This window comes from Drosophila takahashii, chromosome 3R, assembly GCF_030179915.1.
Source record: "Drosophila takahashii strain IR98-3 E-12201 chromosome 3R, DtakHiC1v2, whole genome shotgun sequence".
In the NCBI taxonomy this organism is placed as follows: Eukaryota; Metazoa; Arthropoda; class Insecta; order Diptera; family Drosophilidae; genus Drosophila; species Drosophila takahashii.
Window position 1 is genome coordinate 14,444,666 of NC_091681.1, and position 17,328 is coordinate 14,461,993.

The window sequence follows — 17,328 nt, forward strand, 5'->3', positions numbered from 1 at the left end:
CCTTGGGGACACTATGAGCGGAATTCATCATTTGCAGTTTGCAGATGCTTTTGCCATTGCCCTTGCTGTTGCTTTTGCAGCGAACTCGTTACGATGGCCATTTTCATGTGGGGGAAGCTAGAGTAAATGAAAACTTTTGGCCTGCAGCTCTTTCGGCACCGGCATAAAGAGCGAGAAGCGTTAAATTCTGGTTTCCACCAGCCAGCTAGGAAAGTTTCAGTTTTTCGTGGGTGTGTGGGTGCTGGCCTGTGTGTGTTGGCCAACTTTTGTGGAAGCAAAGGAAATGCTTGACATGTCTTGTTCCTTTCGCTGGCTCGCTTATTTTATTTAGCATTTTTTTTTGCCTGCCTTTTGTTTGGCTTGTGTTTAGCCTGTGGCATTAACCAAAAAAAAAAATAGATGCAAACAAAAAATTGTTTTGCTGTGCGTTTAATTTTTCCTTTCCTTTTTCGCAACATTTTAATTATTTGCTTGATCGTCTTTATTTATTTTTTCCGCTTGCCCTATGCTCTTGCGAGGCAATTTAAGGCTTTGACCCTCGAGGACCTTAAACTTATCTTGTGTACTTTGAGTTCTTTTTTTTGTTCTTAATGTCTGGCAATTTGATAAATTGCATAAATATTATCTTCAGATTCACAGGAATATTGAGATGAGCAAAGACAATAAATCGTCCGATTTATTTAACGCAATTAATGCTGATGTTGATTTGGGTTGGCATTTGGTCTGTCTGCTCTCGTTTTGCGTCCATTGAACGGGAACTTTTTGACTTATTGACACTTCACATTGCCCGACATTTGCCTTAATTGCCCAGGGAGACGGCCATGCATACAGTTGCGAAAAAAATAATAGCACCACTTCGTCACAGGTTCTTAATATTAAAGAAATATGCGGAAAACGGGGATTTTTATATAAGAAGTGTTTTTTATTATCTTGATTAGTATTCCACCTATTTGAAAAAATTGATACGGATATCGAAAATATTGTCTACATATAATTTTTTCAGATTTTAAGAAAAAAAGTCAAAAAAAGGCCGAAAAAAATAATAGCACCACTTCCGTTTTCTTTAAATAAAACGTTACGATGCGCTAATATTCTTGTGTATAAAGGATATATTTTATGAGATTTGACTAAAACTAACTTCTCCTGATATCCAGACATCAAATTGATTACCATTTGGCAATACAAGGACATCTGGAAAATTTTCCAAGTCGGAAAAGAAAAATATTCAAAAAAGAAACATATTGGATGGAAAACGGTCATGAAAACCGGTTGGATTGGTTAGGTTTTGGATCATATTCATTAAGAATGGCATAAACTTTGAAGGATAACACAGAAAAACCGAGTCCTGGCCCAGTTTTCCTTCAAAAATGTTATATCACAAAGCACAAAGAATCTTATCAGGGCCGATACTAAACTAAAACACGTGCTTAAAATAATAGAGAATATTTTAATAGTTGGATAATGTTTCAATAAACAAATTTATAAAACATGCACTTAAAAAAAAATCCTATCCGAAATGCGAAACACATTTACAAGGGCATAGGGCTCGTCAAAAAAACTTACAAATGAATGCCCGCAAACTTATGAGAATGTGTGAAGGCAAAGTTAAATTGGGTAAGAAGAAATCCTTTTTATAAGTCATGTGTCTTCTAAACACCTAAAATGACCAAAAACATGGTACCAAAACATCTATTTATTGAGCATGGACCTAGTATTAACATAGGCTTGTTTTTCCTTCTTGGAGTAAGATCAATACGGATGAATACATCGTTCATGAATCATCCTATGATGTAATTAGTAATACGGTAGTAATTCGTAGCTTAAACTGAATACAAAATACTTCTTAAATGAATCTTTGACCAATAAAATCCGGCTAGGATCACGGTCAGGATAGCAAAGAAAGAGTTCGAAAGTACTCAGTCAGCAATATACAGTGACTTGTGTACTCGCTTGACCATAACACAACCAAAAATCTTCGAGTTTTTTTTTTAAAGACAGTTTATACAGTTAATCTAAAACGTCTTAAATCATTTCCGAACAAAATTTGAAAATATATCATGACTTTTGGGCCCCAATTCCTTTATAGGTAGGGTCCTGACTTGTTTAATCGATAGTAAGTCATTATATCCAAAAATCGCAAAAGATATTTACACATTAAACTTAGATTTACTTGTTAGCTACCGCCAACTAAAGATTAAGTTACCCATTTGTCATTTTTCTACCTTTTATTCTATTTTTAGAGAAGTGGTGCTATTATTTTTTTCGTACGTTTTTCCAGTTTTGCATAGATTTTCTTAAATAAGTCCAGAAACCTTTTATAAAGCTAACATTTTTTTTCATATTCAAATTATGTTTAGTCTTACTATTTAAAACCCGTTTTGAAAAGTTAAAAATGTTAAAAAATGTGAGTAGGGTTACTAGTTAAAATTTTTTTGGGTTAGTGGTGCTATTATTTTTTTCACAGCTGTATATGTTTTATCTACATATATTTGTGTATTATTTATTAGATTTCAGACAACATAAATTCGTATTCTCTTTGTATTTTCGGTTTGTTTTCTTTTAATTACCCGAGCTGCACAGACGAAAATTTGTTTTGGCAGTGAAGATGTTGATTCTAATACAATAAATTAATGTAATTGGTTTGATATAAGAAGAGAGGTTAACAGACTACAATGATTTCTATATTCTCTTGATTTTACTTTGTCAAAATACTTGGCATTCCATTGGCGCTTTCATACATGTTTTATATACACAAAAGTATATATATTTGGCCGATGTTTATATGTTTCATAATATTTAGTGTATGATTTTCTGATTTAGATTTTGAATACAATATTTGGTTATTATCTGAATTTTGTTTCACTTTATTTTCCTTCAATTTTCTAAAGAGTTCAGTAATGACAAAGCAATATAATTAATATTCATGCTTTTAACTGATTAATTTTTTGTTGTTTAATTAATGGCCTTTGTTTGAACACTCTACTCAATGAACCGATGTGAGCTTCAATTTTAAATTTAATTAAATTTAATATTTTTCAATCAATTGCATAAAGTGGAGACCCTTGAGCCTCATCGTTCCACCTAGAATATGTCATTACAATTATTCAATTAAGGCCCATCAGCAAAATGTTATTTTATCAACAGGGAAATTCATTTAATTTTGCAGACAATCGCATTGAAATTGATTTACTCGCATTTGAATATCAATTTTGCTTGTCCGAGTGGAATTCTCTTAAAACACAAATAATTTGTCATTTTCCCTGGCCGTATATTTCGATATGTTTGCCCTTTGTTGCTGCGCTCTTGTCACTTGTTTTTCCTTTTTTTTCACCACTACCCACTTCCTCCCACCGAATGACATTGAAGCTGAAATTCAATTATGCCATTGAATTCATTTCATTTCTCTGCACAACACGATTTTTATCATCGGTTTATGGCCGTTGATTAATTTATGCTATTCTTATTCTCGATTATATGAGGAATTTACCGCTTGGCTGGATGGATCGGGATCGTTCGCATGGAATTCAAGCGGACCGAGGAAAATTCAAATATTTGAGACAGTCACTGAAATAACTTGGCCAAAATGTCGCACTTGACTTGACCCAGAAAAACATTCTCATTTGCATATTTACATTGCCTATCTGGATGGAATTTATTGTTGCTGTTCCTGTCGAAAACAGCAGCGGTGCAAAAACAAAAAAAATAAAAAGAATGAAAGCGAACTAAAGAAAAAAAAATAGAAGAAAATATTTTCCCTTTACGTAAACGACAGCGATGCAAGAAATTCCAAACTGACGGAAAAGCAAGCGCAGATATTTCAACAACTTCTGACTGTCAAGGAAAAGGGAGGGGGCGGCATGGCGGATGGGGGGCGTGGCCGCCGTCTTCGCTCGTGTTTATCTCTGCCGGGTGCCATTCTCATCCCCATCTTCATCCTCATCGAGATTCGCATAGTTAGTTGTTTCGCTAGCTGCTCAATGACATGTGCTGTCTGAGTGCCAAAAAATAGGGAGGGCAAAGAAAATAAATAAATAGCAAAGACTGGACGCCTCGCAATGTTATTGTATCTTGCAGATGCGAAATTGAAGGCATCGGGCAAACGGCAAACGGCGAACGCCGAGTTCAGCGCACTTTGAAAACTGTTCGTTGCCCTGATTTTGATTTTGGATTTGGCTTTGGCTTTGGCTTCTACCAAGCAGATGCTTAAGATATATAAAATCAAAAAAAGAATCAGAGCACCTCTCTATCTCTCACTCTCTTTCTTTTGCACCGAGAAAAAATTCTGTTTGGATACCTGTTGTTTCTAGGAACTTATTATAATAATATTTTCTAGATACATCGATAAAAAAACAGTATTTTACGATTTTCTGGGGATTTTCAAAGGAAATGGGCTTATAAATTTAGTAAATTTCTTATTTTCCCGTAACGTTTCCTTTCTCGTTAAAAATCTAAAGTAATGTATTAAAAACTAAATCCAAAATAAATGCAGTTAAATTCACTTTGGATTGATGATACAAATTTAAAAAATCTTAAAGCTTCACAATGTTGATTTGTGTATTTATTTGTTTCGATTTTGTCTAAAAGCTTTCTTAAGTTATGAATTATTAAAATGTAATCATTTGGATAGAAATTTAAGCTAGCAGAGTACAATGATTTACGTACACCAGAACCATTCCTTTCAATTGATATTTTTTTCTTTCTCTGTAAAGGGGGCTGGTAATATAATTGCGTGTAAAGATTAACTTATTTATGTGTGTGAAGCGCTGGAGGGGGAGGAGGAGCTGCACGCGTGCCTCGCACATTTGTTATGCATCTGTGTAATCGTATCTTAAAGATACAATTGCAGCCGGGCATTGTTATTGTCGATTGTCGGTGCTCGGCGATGGTGGTGGCTCGTGCCCAACTCCGCAGATGGCCCACGGCTGCCTGGGTTTCTGTTGTGGTTACACTTTAATTTACTAGCCATCAAGTGCACATTTATAATTGGAACGTTGCCAGCCAAAGGGGAGACCCTAGAGTGGCTTCTATCTGTCCGTTACGTATCCGTATCTCTGTCGCCCCCTTCTGTTCCATTCTAATGCTACCATATTTACTAGGTCTTTCCCTTATTCTTGGCTTGCTGGCTTGCTGGCCTGCCCTGGCGGTCGTGCGGTCATAACTGTCAGAGACAAAACGCTGCAGCTTAAGAGACGGGCAAGTCCTCATAGTTGCAGTGCTGCAACTGCTCCACAATGCTGATAGATTAGTTCTCTAATAGCATCGCAATCCACATTCAGACAACACAATAGCAGAAACGGAGGCGGAGCGATGAGTTGGCGGAGCGGTGGCTTTACAAGTGACCACTTTAAGCCAGACACTTGGCGGACCTTTAAGCAGAGCCAGCCAGATAGATGTGGGTCGCTAGAATAGAGCATTCTGTAAGCAGGGAACTTAAACAATTTAAAATATTGTGGAGCTTTGAATAAATAACAAAGAAATAAAAATACTTTAAATTATGTCTACATTTAAAAATAAAGTTTCTATTTTTTAAAAAAACTTTCTACTTTTTAGAAAACATTTCTCTTTTTTAGGTTTAGCTTCATTTTAGGGTTAGGGTAATCATATTTAGAAAAGGTGTTGTCTAAATATTTTATTATTTTATTTAGCCTTTCTATTTTTTTTTTATTTAGGGCGATTCTAGTTTATGAGAACCATTTCAAACAATTAATAAACGCTTTCTTGATTTTAGAAAAAGTTTCATTGAGCTTATAAAAAATTTCTTGTATTTAGAAAAAGATACATTTGAATGGTGATTTTCAAAGTTTAGGGTCAATTTTATTTTGAGTGTATAATTTAATAATTGAAATTAAAAAGCGTATATCTGTACCTTTGAACATCGAAAGAAATGTTCCATATTTATTTTCAAACATTAAAATAATTATTTTCTATATTGCATTTCTATTTTACATTCTTGGTTCTCAAATATTTCCTTTAAACAAACAAATCTCTTAAAATAAGAGTTTTTTTTTATTTTAATTCCTTTTAGCTTTAGTTTATTTATAAATACATTGACAGTAAGTCAAAAATGGAAGCAACAATTCATCTGCAAAACTGCTTTCTTTGACAAGAGAAGACATTTCTGATGCTTTTGACATCTTTTGGCACCTCATCAAAAGCAAGCCCTGAAAAATGTGTATATATTTTGATAAAATATTGCTAAGAACATTTTTAAACAAATAAAATCTTTATGACACTGCGCGGTAAATATGATGGCCCAAAGTAAATGCTTCCCAGCAGCCTTGCTTGGGCATAATTAAAAACTGGGTCGAGTGTAGATTTTTGGCTGCTCTTCTCCTACTTTCTATTTTTTGGCCAGTCAGGAGGAAGGGCGAAGTGCAGTCACAGTTACCAGCAACTCTTTGCCAGATTTTTCCATACACACGTCAATCCCCGAGAGCGATTGCCTTCACTTCACTTCACTGTTCCACCCACTCGCCTCGTGGATAATTAATTGATTGCCCATTTGATTGAACGTTTGATGGATGAGTGCTGTCCGAGAGTTTGGTTCAGTTTGCTAACGGATTCCCCATCCTTTCTCCTTCTCTTGCAGTAATTTGCATCGGCTGTCAGTGGAGCAGCCTCGCCATCAGACCCAGCCCCATCTCCAGCCTCAGCCTCAGTCCCAGATCCAGCCTTGAGAACAGTAGCAGCTACATCCACCGCAATCACAGCCAGATCTGAGTCCTCCACGCCCACATAACCACCCACATCCACATCCACAGACATGGTGATAAGCAAACCCGATGGAGCGGCGCCCAATGGAGCGGCGGGAGGAGCGGGCGCCACATCAGCAGCACAGTCAGCTGCTCCAACGGGCCTCGATGCAACCGGGAACAGTCTGGCGCATCCCTCTGGGATACCGCAGGATCAAATAGACAATATCATGAGCGGCATCGCCAATACGGGCGACGTCAAAATGAACAATCACCGCAAGAAGCTGCGACAAAGGTGAGTGGTCCTTGTGTAAATTCAAATCAATATTTCTAAAACCCAACTAAGGTAATTGGCAATGGGGTTTTATGATTAAATGTTGAGTGCAACTTGAAATATAATTTGAAATATAAATATTGCTTACCTATTTGTTTGTAGCTATGTCTATTTTAGCCTTTAACAATTATCATTTAATTTACAATTTAATAGGTTACAAATGATTATTTTTCACAAAATGTTTAATTTATGATTCTGTAAAATTTTTATAAATTAATAAATTGTCCCAAGTTTAGGCTTGGTTTCTTTGTAAATTGATGGACAACATTAGCGTAAAATGTTTCGACTTTAAAATTTAAATAAATTAAATATTAAAAATGTTCAAATTACGTACCTCATTTCTTCTTCAGAATATTAATACCCTTTGCTCGTAGAGTAAAAGGTTCTTATTAATACCAATGGAAATTTACAAGAAAATTAAAAAGTTTTGAGCATTTTCCGATAGATGGTGCCACTTTCAAGCGACTGCTTGTTTTGCTGTTTGCTTATTTCCATCTCTCGCACTAATTTGGCTGAGTGAGGATATTTGATAATCTAGGATAGTTGAAGCTTAATATGCTTAGGTTGAAATAAACTTTTAAATCTATTTAAATGTAGTCATAAATGTAATAACATTCCTGTTTCTTATTCCTTGCAGATTTGATATTATTAAGAAACTAGGACAAGGCACCTACGGCAAGGTGCAATTAGGTATTAATAAGGAAACCGGCCAAGAGGTGGCCATTAAAACTATCAAGAAGTGCAAAATCGAGGCCGAGGCTGATTTAGTGCGCATCCGGCGCGAGGTGCAGATCATGAGCTCAGTGCATCATCCAAACATCATCCACATCTACGAAGGTAATTATTCTGGTTACAATAAAAGGCAAATAAACAGGCATTTAACTCTGTACATGGTTTCAGTATTCGAGAACCGTGAGAAAATGGTGCTTGTTATGGAGTTTGCCGCTGGCGGCGAGCTCTACGACTATCTGTCTGAAAGGAAGGTTCTCACCGAGGAGGAGGCGCGCCGAATCTTCCGCCAGGTGGCCACCGCCGTCTACTACTGTCACAAGCACAAGATTTGCCATCGCGATCTCAAACTGGAGAACATCCTGCTGGACGAGAAGGGCAATGCGAAGGTAAGCAAAGGATTTTAAAGTGATTTTAGATGAGAATATAATAAATAACAATATAAACAATAACAATATTGTAAGTAACATTAATTTGAATAGAATAGCTTAATATTAATAGTATAGTAAAGTATTTAATCTCTACTAAAGAAATTTAATTTAAATAATTGCTCTTCAATAACTATATATTTATTAACAATATTTAAAAATTGAGGGGCAATGCGAAGGTAAGCACAAGATTTTAAAATGATTCGAAATAGAAATATATATAGTTAAATTATAAATAACTTTAATTTGTTGTGTTTCTGAAAGAACTATCATGATCTAAACTTTATAAGCTCTGCATTAAGATTTATATAATACAATAAATTATTTAATCTTTATGCAAGTAAATAACTGCTCTTCAATAACTATATATTTACATTTAAAATATTTAAAAATTCTTACTTTTTCAGATTGCCGATTTCGGTTTGTCGAATGTGTTCGACGACCAGCGCCTGCTGGGCACCTTCTGCGGCTCCCCACTCTACGCCTCGCCAGAAATCGTGGAGGGAACTCCGTACCAGGGACCCGAGGTGGACTGCTGGTCGCTGGGCGTGCTGCTCTACACGCTGGTCTACGGCTCCATGCCCTTCGATGGGTCCAACTTCAAGCGGCTGGTGAAGCAGATCAGCCAGGGCGACTACTATGAGCCGAGGAAGCCTTCGCGGGCCTCCACCCTGATCCGGGACATGCTGACCGTGTGTCCGCGGAAGCGGGCCAGCATCGAGCAGATCTGCTCGCACTGGTGGGTGAACGAGAACGACAATGTGTCCTGCCTGGACCTGGCCGAGGATCTGGCCAATCAGACGCCAGTGCGTTTGGATGTCCTGCTGTCACTCACGCCAGCCACAATTACGGCGGATCAGCTGGTGGTGCCGTCGGCTGAGGGAGCAGCTGCAGCCAAGGCGGCGGCCAATGAACGCGTTCCCCGCTCCCATTCGGTGGGCTCGATCCGCGACATGGGACCACCGAACACGGAGGCGGAGCGCCGCATTCTGGACATGGTGGCCGGTAAGTGGAATTCCATCTTCCTGCTTGTCGCTTCTGAAATCGCTTGAGTGGTCCCCAGTGTGTGAGATAGTGGTTCCCGTGCAGCAACCCGCGCTGAGAAACTTGTGGAATAGGATGGGTCGATTTGTGCGGACATAATATTATCGTAAAATCTATGTAATCTATGAAAAATGATACGCAATGCTTAAAACTATTTCTGTTAGCTTTTACCTACATCCAAAAAAAATAGTCATAGAAACGAAATGAAACTTCAAAATATTAAGTTTGTAATATTTCATATGAAATTAATACTACTGAGTATAGAATTTGTATTATTTAGTATTAGGTCAATACAAATTTTTTATAATACATCTTGGGCCGTTTTTTCGTCCGTTTGTTAAATTTAAAGCAGGGTTAAAACCATGAAATCGTATGGGAAATCAGAGTTTTAACCCTACTTTAAATTTAACAGGCGGACGAGAAAACGGCCCCTAGTATATTTTTAATACAACGTGTAGAGTGCTAACACTTTTAATTTTTTTTTTTGGGTGTAGTATTTTGACCTAAAACTTGTTATGGTATTTTAATTCTTGTAAATAAAAATGTTATAATAATGTTTTTAAATTTCCACCACAATATTGCTTAGCTGAGTTCATAGATTACTCTCCCGTTCAGATATTAGTCCAGCAAATCGCCCCACCCTATTGTGTATATAAATGGAGACTAACTGGCTGCCCAACACACACCGACACCAACCGAACACCACCGACCTACCCACTAACTGATCCTGCTCCCGGAACCAAATCCCAACCACATAACCCCATCACTTGCGAGTGTACTAAACAACTTGAAACTAAAGTCATTTAACCAAACTCATTAAACCACGCCACCCTTTCTCTCTCTCTCTCTCTCTGTCTGCTTGGTGAATGTTTTCCAGCTGGAGGAGAAGCCGCCCTGATGCCCTCACCCACCAGGACCATTACGCCCGCCCAGAGTCCGGTGCAAACGAAGAGGAAGCTGCAGCCCACTGTTTCCACGGAGAATGCAGCCGGAACCACCGCCAAGAAGAAGGAGAAGCCGGCCAATAGCTCGTTTGTGATCAGCAAGGATGGTGCGCCGCTGACTGAGGCCCCACCACCGACCATCATCGAACCCCAAGCGACGCTCATGGAGGCGGAAACGATTGCCAATATACCAGAGGAGGTCCCGGCACCAGCGCCCAGTTACTCCCAGAAAGACATGCAAATGGTGGGCGATCTCTGCGAGCAGTTGATGGGAAATTCTTCCACCACTCCCGTGGCAGCTGCACCACCTGCACCCTGCACACCTGTTGCTCGCCAGGCCACCCGGGGCAAACTGGATGCTGTGGCGGAGACGCCCGAGGAGAAGGACGCCACCAAGGTGATCAAGAAGTTTGTGAACAAGCACAAGACCGCCGATCTGGTGAATGCCATCAATGAGAGTGCCTCCAAGGCGGTGGCGCCCGTGGCTGCTGCTCCGCCCTTCGTGCGCAAGTGCAGCCTGCAGGATGAGACCACACTGAACAAATTTAATTCGGAGCGTCGGAAATCGCGCATTCTGGAGACGGCCGAGAAGTTCCAACCACCGCCGCCAGTGGCCACAGCAGCAGGAGTAACTCCTCCAGAGAAACCCAAGAAACTCAGCATACCCGGCGTCAGTGTGGGCAGTTTCAAGAAGGAGTTCGAGAAGAAGGCCACCAATCCTCCGACCGTAGAAGGACCCACTCCGGGTGAACTGAGGGCCCAGGAGCAGGTGGCAGCAGCAGCAGCGGCGGCCCAGGAAGCCGAAGCTTTGAGCACTCCGCCGCCATCGCCAGTGGTGGCCTCGCAATCCCTGGAGGCCAGCGATTCCAAAAACTCGGTGGCCTCCATTTCGCTGGACGAGGCCCGTCGCTCCATGGAGAACTCCATTGCCCTGCTGCTGCAGGCTCAAAACGAATCCAGCAAGGAGGTGGACCAGCTGTGTGCCCAAACGGAGACAATTGGAGTCAGTGAGCCAGCAACTTTGCAGGAGCGCGAGCGTAAGTTGAAGAACGCCCGCGCCATCATCGGAAATGCCATCCAGCCAGGTGAGTGATCTTTGCATGCAGATCCTAAGATTCTACCCCTTATAGAGACTATGATATCCGTACCTAAGTTAAGCTAAACCACGCAGCGCTTTCAAGTTGACTACTAGCATTACTTAGCACTAGTAAATGGTATCAGGTTTTGCATCAGGGTACAAGTCAAGTTATCAAGTATCTATATCCATTTCCAAACATATTAAAGACGATATATAAATTCAGAAAAATATCTTAAATAAAATATTGATAAAGTAGAAACTGAGAACTTTCTAATACCCCCACAAACTTAATTGATTCGAACTTTCAAAACACTTTTCTTTATTTTCTCCCCCTCTATTCAAATAACTTTTGACTTGTACTTGGCAAAACCCGGTGCCATCGTCTTGTTTTCTATCTTTACTTTGGCATATATATTTAATTCCTTTCCATTTTCAATGTGTATGTGAACGTTTTGCAAGCCGAGTGCTGCATGGATTATATTTGGCTTTTGGAATATAATCTCCTGCTCACACTCACCGAACTTCATCTGAAGAACCAACAAAAACCGAGCGAATCCTCCTTTCCAATTTCGCATTTTCGCTTGGCCAATCCACAAAGCCAATAAAAAAAAAAAAGAAATAAAGAATGAAATCCTCAAGCAAAAAATACACTCATCATCGACATCATCATCATCATTTTCAAACTCACCTGTCTTTTGTCTATCGCTCCCTCTTGTGCTGTCTACCTCATCGATGAGGTGGTTCGATTCGTAAGGACTTAAATATCAAACTAGTAGTATTTCTGGTTCTCTAAATACTGAGAAATCACAATTCAAAAGTACGAATATAAATTAATACGGCTCTTTCTTTGTAAATTATAAACTTTGTTTTTAGAAAATTGCAATATAATTAGATATTTTATTTTATAAAAGTACTTTTGAGATTTTGAAGGAACTTTGCCTAAAATTCCATGTGATCGACCCACCCCATCTTCCATACACGCTCATCATATTCATTGACTCATCATCTTAATTTTAGTGATACGCAGGCCAACACCGTTTTATGGCATCGGCAACGGCAACGGCAATGGCTATGGGAATGACATGGTGGGTGGTGGTGTTGGTGGTGGTGGTTCGTCTGTTAACAGTGCACCCAAGCGAGCACAGAGTGGCATCAATTTTATGGGCTATTCAGGAGCAATATCGCCGGGAACAGCGGCAGCGGCAACATCGCCACCGATTATGGAACCCCAGACGGCACCGCCGGTGCTGATATCACCCAATGCTTTGGCTGCGGCCAAGCAAACGATACAGCAGAGGATTTTCGGCGGTGGATTGGCCAGTCCAAATAGCAATTCCTTAACCAGAAGACCGGCCACCTGGCAACCGCAGGCCTCCTACAGCACGGCAAGCATTTTCCAACCGCCGCCGAGTGCGAGTAGTCCGTTCAAGATGCTGCAGCAGCAATATCAGCAGCGCTGTCAGGAGGATCAGAAGCCGAGTGCTCTATTCACACCGCCTCCATCGCCACAATATGCCGCCAGCCATGCCCTCGCCCAAACAGCAGCCACCTACGGAAGCAGCAACAACAGCAGCAACAGCGGTACCAGCAGCAGCAACAATAGAGGCAACAGCAGCAACAGCAACATAGGCAACTGCAACACGATGCCTAATCTCAAATACAATGTCAATTCGCGCACGAGACCATTCAATCATAATCAAGCTCAAGACACACTCAATACCAATGCCAGTGCTACATGTGCCTTGCCTGCGGCTATGTGGCTGAAATGTAAGTCTTGGCAGCGGCTCCAAAAACCAAAAAAAAAAAACCAATCGTATCCGAAACCGAAAACAAAAAAGAAACATGTGCTTTGTGCTATGTGTGCCTGCAAAAAAACAAAAACCAAAAACCGAAGCAATCCACTCGATCCGTTTCCGTTTCCTGTTGCGTTCCTCGATTATTTGTTATTCTTTCCGCTCCCTTTTGCTATATGAACACTGAATGGCCTTTGGAGGAGTCCAAGGTTAATCAGTATCATAATATCCTGGCTTTCCTTTTCCCGAAAACCCCAAATCTTTGGCTTTCCCTTCTCGTTGTTCTCGATGTGTGGTTGTTGTTCTCGTTCTCGTTGTTGTTGATGTTGCTGCTGCTGCTGTTGCAGTTCTTGTTGTTATTGTTGTTCGTGCTCGTTGTTGTTTTTCTGACTTTTTCAAGTAGTAGTCTCGGCATAACCCCACCCCTAAAAAAAACACAGGCGCGCCTTAACCCTCGAAACTGCACTCCTTTGGCCTCAAAGTTACTCTATTTGTGTTCTCTTACTGTGTTACTTATGCTTTAATTGCTTACTTGTTCCTCTTGCACCTTTTTACAATGTACACTTTCCCAAAAAAAGGATTAACTCAAAGTAATTATTGTACTCTTTAATCTACAGCCTCGCCGGGCATCGAAGGACCTCCAACTCCACCCGGAGCGGTCAAGACATCGACTGCCTCGATTACCCTCAAATCGGCCACCCTGCCGCGTCGCAAGATTAACGCCAAGGCGGAGGTGCAGCTGGACATCAAGCCTCGCATCCCGGAACAGGGAGCTCCTCCCCAGCCGGCGATGCGCTTCAGCACGGAGATGCAGCATCCGGTCGCCGATCTGCGCAGTGCCCCGCCCCGCGAGGGCCCCATCCCCTACAGTCCCATCAAGACGACGGTGCAGGCGAGGGCCACCAGTTTGGAGCCCAAGGAGCATGTCATCACCATCCAGCGACCGCCCACGCAGCACGCCTACGGACGCACCGGCTCCAACACAACCACGCGGTGAGTACACCGGATGGGAACTTTCCCAGGGGTGTATAATTCGCCAATTTATTGCCTCGATTTTTCTTTTCGTCCGCGCGAAGAAAATTCAATATAATTGGTTGAATGAAACTCAAATTGGAGGGTACAGGTTATCAGGTTTCTTTTGATTCCTCTTTTATATTGCCTTAAACGAAACCACTATTAAATAATAAATAGTTGAATAAACAGGGAAAATGCATAACCAACAGGCTAACAAAACAAATAATTTAAATTAAATAATATTTTATTAATCCATTTTAAAGGGTTTTCGATTGGCCTTTGTTTTGCTTTTCTAGTTCATGAATATTTAATTTAAACCAATCAATATAAAAGAGTAAATCATTTAAAATACGCCATGTAGATACAAGTTAGATACAAAAAACCAACTTAATTTCCTGTGTAAGCTTATGATGGATTTCGCCTGTTTCATGACCTCTTGCAGTTCCGGCTCGCTGTCACGGCAGTCGACGGTGGAATCCGAGTCGGATGCGACCACCACGGCCACGAATATGTCGCAGGCCACCATCACGAGCACCTCGCAGCCCATCAAGAAGAGTCCGCGGGAGTTTATCATCCCGATTGCCGTCGAGGGAGGCGGCTTCATCACGCCCCGGGAACGCAGCGTGGAGCCATCGGAATCGAGCCACACCACCAGCAGTCGGTCCACGTTCACCCGCCTGCGTCCATCGCGTCGCATTGGGTAAAGTTTAAGCTTTAAAAAAATTCCCATTGCTTCTCCTGTGCAGTTTACTGAATTCGATTTCGTATGCAGCTCACTGTTAAGCGAGGCGGGCTTCGATGAGGGCTCGCCATTCCAGAAGATGCGCACCACTTCGATTACCCGGGATGGCGTCAGCGGAGGAGCCGAGGACGAGGCCCGCTTCACCCCGCACCGACTCAGGTTTGCCCACATCCTAACTTCCGCTTATCCCTATCCTTAGCCCAAAAGGTTTTTCTCTCTCCTGCACTCAAAGAAAGTGCATAAGAATTAGAAAATCAAGTATTTTCTCTCATCCTACAAAAATAGTTCATTAAAGTGTGTTGAAATGCTAGAAACTGTTGAGTTATTTATAACCAACTAAAATGACCTTGAGTCCGATAAAGTAGGGGAGAGTGGGGGAATTTCGTCACAGGGGCAATTTCGTCACCTGCAATATCTCGGAATCCATAAGTCGTAAAAATATATAATTTTTTTGTTTTAGTCCTTCAAGAAGGCCAGACACAACCAATGCATTTGTTTTGCACAGAAGGCCAAGATAATTAAGCTATAATATTAAATGTGTTTTAACAGTTCAAAAGCTACATTTAGTTCTCGACGAAATTTTTTCTGTATGCCACAATTCAAAAGGAATAAGACACACGATTTTTTATATAATACACAGTGCTATAATGTGCATTTCTGCGTCAGTGATTTTTAACTTCGCGCCTAATTTCGCAAAAAAAATAATTATTTCTAAAAAAGTACGGTCTGGGGAAATTTCGCCACCCTACGCTAAGGGTAAATTCGCACCTATTTTAAATACATATTTTTATATTTGACGAGCTGGCTAACGAACAGACTACCAGCAGCAGCAACAAATATAGGACGTCAACAAAAATGGTACGCTTGATCAGTGTAGCATATTTTCAGGCGTTAAACTCCCTACATTTTTCAGGTGACGAAATTTCCCCAGTTGTGTGGTGATTTTACCCCCCTGTGTGGTGAGATTGCCCCAGTATATTGGTTTTACATTTTATTTTTTTATAAATCACCAAGCTAATTAAAAAAATAGGGAAATGTCACATTTTAAAGCTTGGTGCTAACCGCATTCAACAATAAAAATAGAAATATGATAACGTGTCTCAAGATGGACAAAAAATAGCTTTGAAAAAATGCTGACGAAATTCCCCCACTCTCCCCTACTCAATAGTAAACATAGGTCGAATAAATCACTAATAGTCTACAAATTTAATTAAATGATGATTAAATACGTGCTAGAATTTAATGAAGAATAATCCTGACAAATATTTATTTAATTATTATTTTAATAGAATTTATTTGAATTTAATTTCTTCATAAAGTTAGAACATAATAGAGCTTTAAAAAGTGTCGACAGTTTTTCTATCGATATTTATTACGTGTTTTTCCTTAAAAATATCGAAAATATCGATAATTTTCAAGTACTAAAAGATACAAGATATACAAGATAAAAGGTACATTTGACGAACTTTAAAGTCATTTTGGTCTTTTATCTTACTACTTCCTTTGAGTGTAGTTCATGAATAAGTAACTGGATTGCTAAATTGAATCTGGCTTGCACAGTTTCCTGCTCCCCGACCTCCTTGACTGCCGTTTGATTCGGTTATTCTCATCATCATGCATATATCTTCTTTTTTCCATTTGACGCACCCGCAGAAGCTCAAGACCTGTCAAGAAAATTAGTCAAGACAACGATTCGCAAAGCTCCAACGAGGAGGACGATGACGATGACGATGGCTTTGAGATACTCACGGCGGAGAATCTGTTTTCGACTTTGCTGCAGCGGGTAAGACGTCATCCGTTCGCCGTAATGTGGCCCATCTTTCAACAGTCGTGTTCCTTTTGGGTGATTTTTAGGTGCGGGCCCTAACGAATCGCCTGAACGTCAACAGTGACCTGACGGTCGGATTCCCCAGCCATTCTAGTCGCCTGCTCACGGACATTTCGCGGCAGGCCCAAAGTCACAGTCCATTCTGGAGCCAGGGCAGTCCCTTTGCCAGGTGAGTGCGCCCTCAAGGGCGAGGGAATGGAGATTGGAGTGGCGCAGCAAAAGTTGATTGCCATCCTAGCCCGGACTGCCTGTCAGTCAGTCAGTCAGCTTATGCAAACGTGTCGCGACACTGGCTCTAGTTAATAATTTCATTAAATTCCCTTGGAGCGGCTGTCTCCCTGGAGAGTTATTTGATTAAGAGCCGGCTTCTGGCTTCAGCTAAAGATGGGTGCCATTTGCTATTCGCATCCTCTGTAGCTTCAACCATTGGACGTCTGCTTTTATCCACCCACCGACATTAACTGCAAATTTGTTGTCCATTTCTTACATGCTGCCCTCCACATGCCTACCATCTAACAAATAACAAAAAATAACTCACCAAACATGCTTAAACTAATTGTACGCAAAGTGTGCTTAGATCTCAAGTTAGTTATACGTATAGCGAAACGGTCGAGAAGAAGAAAGTGTAAGTACTAAGGTTCGGAATTACTTTTAAACAGTTCAAGAGCCTATACAACCATGCTTAAGAGTACAGTGCGATTT

The 17,328-nt window shown here is 40.6% G+C and overlaps 1 protein-coding gene across 9 annotated transcripts in view; it reads left to right on the top strand.

Moving 5' to 3' along the window:
• The window catches only part of Nuak (Nuak family kinase 1), a 53,093-nt gene that overhangs the window by 25,600 nt on the left and 10,165 nt on the right, over positions 1–17,328 (top strand). For 5 of the 9 annotated variants that reach the window (XM_070217336.1, XM_070217340.1, XM_070217342.1 and 2 more), the window contains exons 2-12: positions 6,590–6,987; positions 7,664–7,863; positions 7,927–8,144; positions 8,591–9,188; positions 10,105–11,256; positions 12,267–13,016; positions 13,660–14,035; positions 14,499–14,756; positions 14,829–14,957; positions 16,452–16,581; positions 16,653–16,795. In XM_070217336.1, the coding sequence (XP_070073437.1) occupies positions 6,764–6,987; positions 7,664–7,863; positions 7,927–8,144; positions 8,591–9,188; positions 10,105–11,256; positions 12,267–13,016; positions 13,660–14,035; positions 14,499–14,756; positions 14,829–14,957; positions 16,452–16,581; positions 16,653–16,795 (4,178 nt within the window). In that variant the 5' untranslated portion in view covers positions 6,590–6,763. Of the gene's footprint in view, positions 1–6,100; positions 6,240–6,589; positions 6,988–7,663; positions 7,864–7,926; positions 8,145–8,590; positions 9,189–10,104; positions 11,257–12,266; positions 13,017–13,659; positions 14,036–14,498; positions 14,757–14,828; positions 14,958–16,451; positions 16,582–16,652; positions 16,796–17,194; positions 17,252–17,328 lie in introns of those variants that run through there. The other 4 variants (XM_070217339.1, XM_070217343.1, XM_070217344.1 and 1 more) reach the window with 3 other exon arrangements.